The 3649-nt window shown below is 38.8% G+C and overlaps 1 protein-coding gene across 1 annotated transcript; it reads right to left on the bottom strand.

Annotated features, from left to right (window-relative positions):
• Positions 1-2074: 2074 nt before the first annotated feature.
• Positions 2075-3118, bottom strand: LOC111392712 (wall-associated receptor kinase 2-like). Its single transcript, XM_023018108.1, has 3 exons — positions 2701-3118; positions 2332-2583; positions 2075-2247 (listed from the first exon to the last, which is right to left on the bottom strand). The coding sequence occupies exons 1-3, from the start codon at positions 3116-3118 to the stop codon at positions 2075-2077; spliced, it is 843 nt and encodes a 280-aa protein (XP_022873876.1).
• Between the last annotated feature and the right edge of the window lie 531 nt (positions 3119-3649).

Consider the following 3649-nt stretch of genomic DNA (forward strand, 5'->3'; position numbering starts at 1 on the left):
CCTGGTCGGAGATGCTGCTGCTCGTGAAAATATGATTGATGGTCTCAATCTCGGAACAACACTGACAACGAGAAGCCAACTGATGAGGAGTAGGATGAAGTTTAAGCAAATGAATTTGGGTAGAACTCAAGACGGTAGTGATTCGAGTAGTGACTCGAGTAATGAGAGTAGTAAGAAAAAGGGCAAGGGACGAGACAAGTCTAGTGGTAAGGGGTGTTACAGTTGTGGTAAGTCTGGATACTTTATTAGGGACTATCCCAAAAAGAAAGATAAGCTGAAGGGAAAGATGAGAGGTGAGACGAATTTGGTTGAGGGGTTGAGTTATGACCCCAGTGAGGTTTATTAAGTATAAACCTAGTTACTGCATATGCATCTGTGTGTGATCCTTTCTGCATGTATGTGATTGTCTAAATTTTGTTGCGTGATTATCTGCTACATTTCAATGTGTTTGATATGTGCATTTGTATGAATTTGAGACATTAGGATTACTTGGTGTAATTGCTTGCATGCATAGTGGGTTAGGATGCATTAGCAGTGTGTTGTGTGTCTTTTGGTGAGGTGGAGTATAGATGCCTAGAGGTATATGGTGGTTTGTACCGAGGGATGTAGAGTGTGACATTTGGATCACAAGTGGAGATGTGATCAAATGTCTAGGATCCTTTATCTGGAAAGAAACCCTGATCAGGTGAAGTGTGAGAGAGGCACTTATATCACTTCTGTTAGGTGGAGACCCATTATCCACGTAGGATGGGAGAAATGATGTGGAGATAAAGGATTATCCCGTGGACTTAGGATCTATTGTGACTTGCCAGTTAGACATGAGTTGAGTGATTGGTTTAGTGAGTATGGTGGGCGATGAGAAGAGATATGTGTTCTCGAGGTGTGAGCAACACGGAATGGGATAGGATAAGTGTGGTGAGATCTTTTCTTAGGGTCATTTATGCATGTGTTGCATATGTGGTTGACCGTGGTTTGATTGACTTGGTGTTAATCTATGTTCTATGTCAACGTGTTTCTGAAAAGATCTGTGTGCGTTATCCTATAGTATATCGTCATCGCATGTGTATTTGCTCTTGATTGTTTACTGTTAAATATTTGCTCCTACTTGGATGTTTTTTGACCTTAGCCCCAGTGAGTACATGGAGCATGTATGGTATGTGTTTCAAGTTGGAAACACGAGGTAAGGTCTGTGATCTAATTTTATTGGCTACCTTGATTATGCAAGTGTTAACTGTGTATTTTTGATTGCTTGCAGATTTATTGGGTTTTTGATACCTAATAAATCCCGGGCTATGATGTTAACGTGGGTTAATATTATTTCATAGACATAGGCCGATGAATGAAATAAGTCCAACAACCAAGTCTATGAGTTACACCCGGCCCAATTGTATTCCTTATGGATGGCTTGAATCTTGGCCCATTTACTCCTTTAATAGCCCAACTTAAAGCCTAACCCTAGAGTATATATATGGATATAACCCTAACCTCTTTGATATGATGATTGTGTGATTTTGAGAGAAGAAACTAAAGAATCCTGGCTGCCCCCCTTTGTGTGAGAAAAAAGGTGTCCAGAACGCTGGTATAACGTGTGCAATTGGTGATTCTTTCATAGTATACCTTTGTGGTATCTTCTCTTAGCCTTTGTGGCAATAAATCATCATCATTTCTTGTCCTACGTGGGTAGGATTGAATAGCAGCCAAGGTGAATCAATTGGTTGTGGTTTGGAGCCGTTTGGATTGGTTGTTGGTAGAGAAAAGTACGTTGGACTGAGCCTGGAAAATCACTGTTTGAAGATCCTTTTGAGAGAGCTTCCGCAACATGGTTTAAACCTTAAAAAAATTGGTCAATCTACATATTTTTATAGCTTATCATGAACATTAATAAAAGAAAATTTGAATTAGTAAAAGCTATATTTCCTTTTTTCCTGGGGGTATTCACACTGATTCTCCTATGCCAATTTATCCTAGTAGGTGCAAAGACTTCTAATTTTGACTGAATGTAATAAACACGAGATGCAAAGAAGCGAGATGAAGAAATTTGCAAGGGATGATGAGTGTTTATAACCTGTAAACACTAGTAGTTTAGTTGAATGCTGGGGAGGTATTTAGAACTCAAGAGAATGCAACCAACACCAGATTTTCTGCCATCACCAACGCAACCTTTCCGGCAAAAACAGTGGTAACTACCAGGAATATTACTGCAAATCCCGTTTACAGCGCAGGGATTACTGTCGCATTCATTGATATCTGAACAAACGAAGACAAGTCAGATGGATTTCTATATTGGGGTTACAAGTCATTTTGGTTTATCCATGAAGTATTCTAACCAACCTTGGCAGCCTGGTTTGAGAAATGGATTTCCCACATATCCACTAGAGCAACTGCAGCGGTATCCTCCAAAACCAGAATCAGAATTGAGACAAACACTGTTTTCTTGACAAGTAAAATTGTTGGACTTTTGAGCTTCAGTACAATTTTGATTGTCGATCACCCAGTCCACCACCAGTGGCACAGTTTCTAAAATTCTCTCTTCGAAATGTGGATTGGAGAGATCAAAAAGGCGAAATACGTAGCTATTCTTCTCTCCAAGAAAGGCATAGCCACATGGGTTAAAAGACCAGACCTTTGTGTGATTTTCATTGGTTTCCAGGGAAGTAACAAAGACTTTTAGACCCTTGGGAATGGAGGTCTAACAACAGCCAATTCCCAAAGAATATTCGTCACTCAGTTCACTCCTGTCTGAGCACATTGTAATACATCCACCTCTGTAGCTTTGAATGAATCCTAAGGACATGTCATCACATCCCACAACTGTTAACACATTTTCATTTGACAAGCTGTAAGGCGTGGCGTTTAGATTCAAGAAAACTGGGCTTTGGAGGGTTAGAGCACCAAACTTATCATAGCAGCTGAAAGCTATTCGGTTTTTCACCCGGACTTTGGTGTCTGATATGTTAATAACCTCTATATTACTTGTACCGATGAAGGCTTTTGGAGGAGTGAAATATGTGTCACAGTTGATGTCAAACCATGATCCAATGGAACACCCTGAACCTAAACCGATGCCAAACGGGTATGGAACAGTTATGTTTCTGCACATGGCTGGGTAGCCAGGCATGGTTATTATGCTGTTGTTGAGGGTCTGATTTGATGTGGCCAAACTCAATGGAAGCCATAAGAGAAGGAGCAGAATGCAAGTTTTCTTCATATTGGTTGATACGCCACAAGGTGATTGAGGGATATCCAAAACTGTCTTGTTTATATACAAAATACAATTTTTTCTTCTCTTTTTTTATTTTTATTTTATTTTTTATTTTTTTCGGAAAACATGCAATGGAGGTCCTACTATCTATTGGTATTCAACTTTTACTTGGGGATAGATTGGTGTAACTTTTCAAGTTTGTAGTGCCTCAGCAATATATTTGTCAAGAAATTCTCCAAAATATGTCGAATGAAAAAAGACGTGTAACTTCTTGATTAAAGACTCACTAGTTGTCTAATCCCTATATCTTGAGTATGTTGGAGATTAGGCATCAAGATAAAGTTAATTACTGATGTTAATATGAAAGTATAATAATATTCTCTTAATATTGTAATATTTCTCAAATTCTTACAATATTATTTTGTCAGTATTATGCTTATAGAAAAT

The sequence above is a fragment of the Olea europaea genome, unplaced genomic scaffold (genome assembly GCF_002742605.1).
Source record: "Olea europaea var. sylvestris unplaced genomic scaffold, O_europaea_v1 scaffold9667, whole genome shotgun sequence".
NCBI classification, from domain to species: domain Eukaryota; kingdom Viridiplantae; phylum Streptophyta; class Magnoliopsida; order Lamiales; family Oleaceae; genus Olea; species Olea europaea.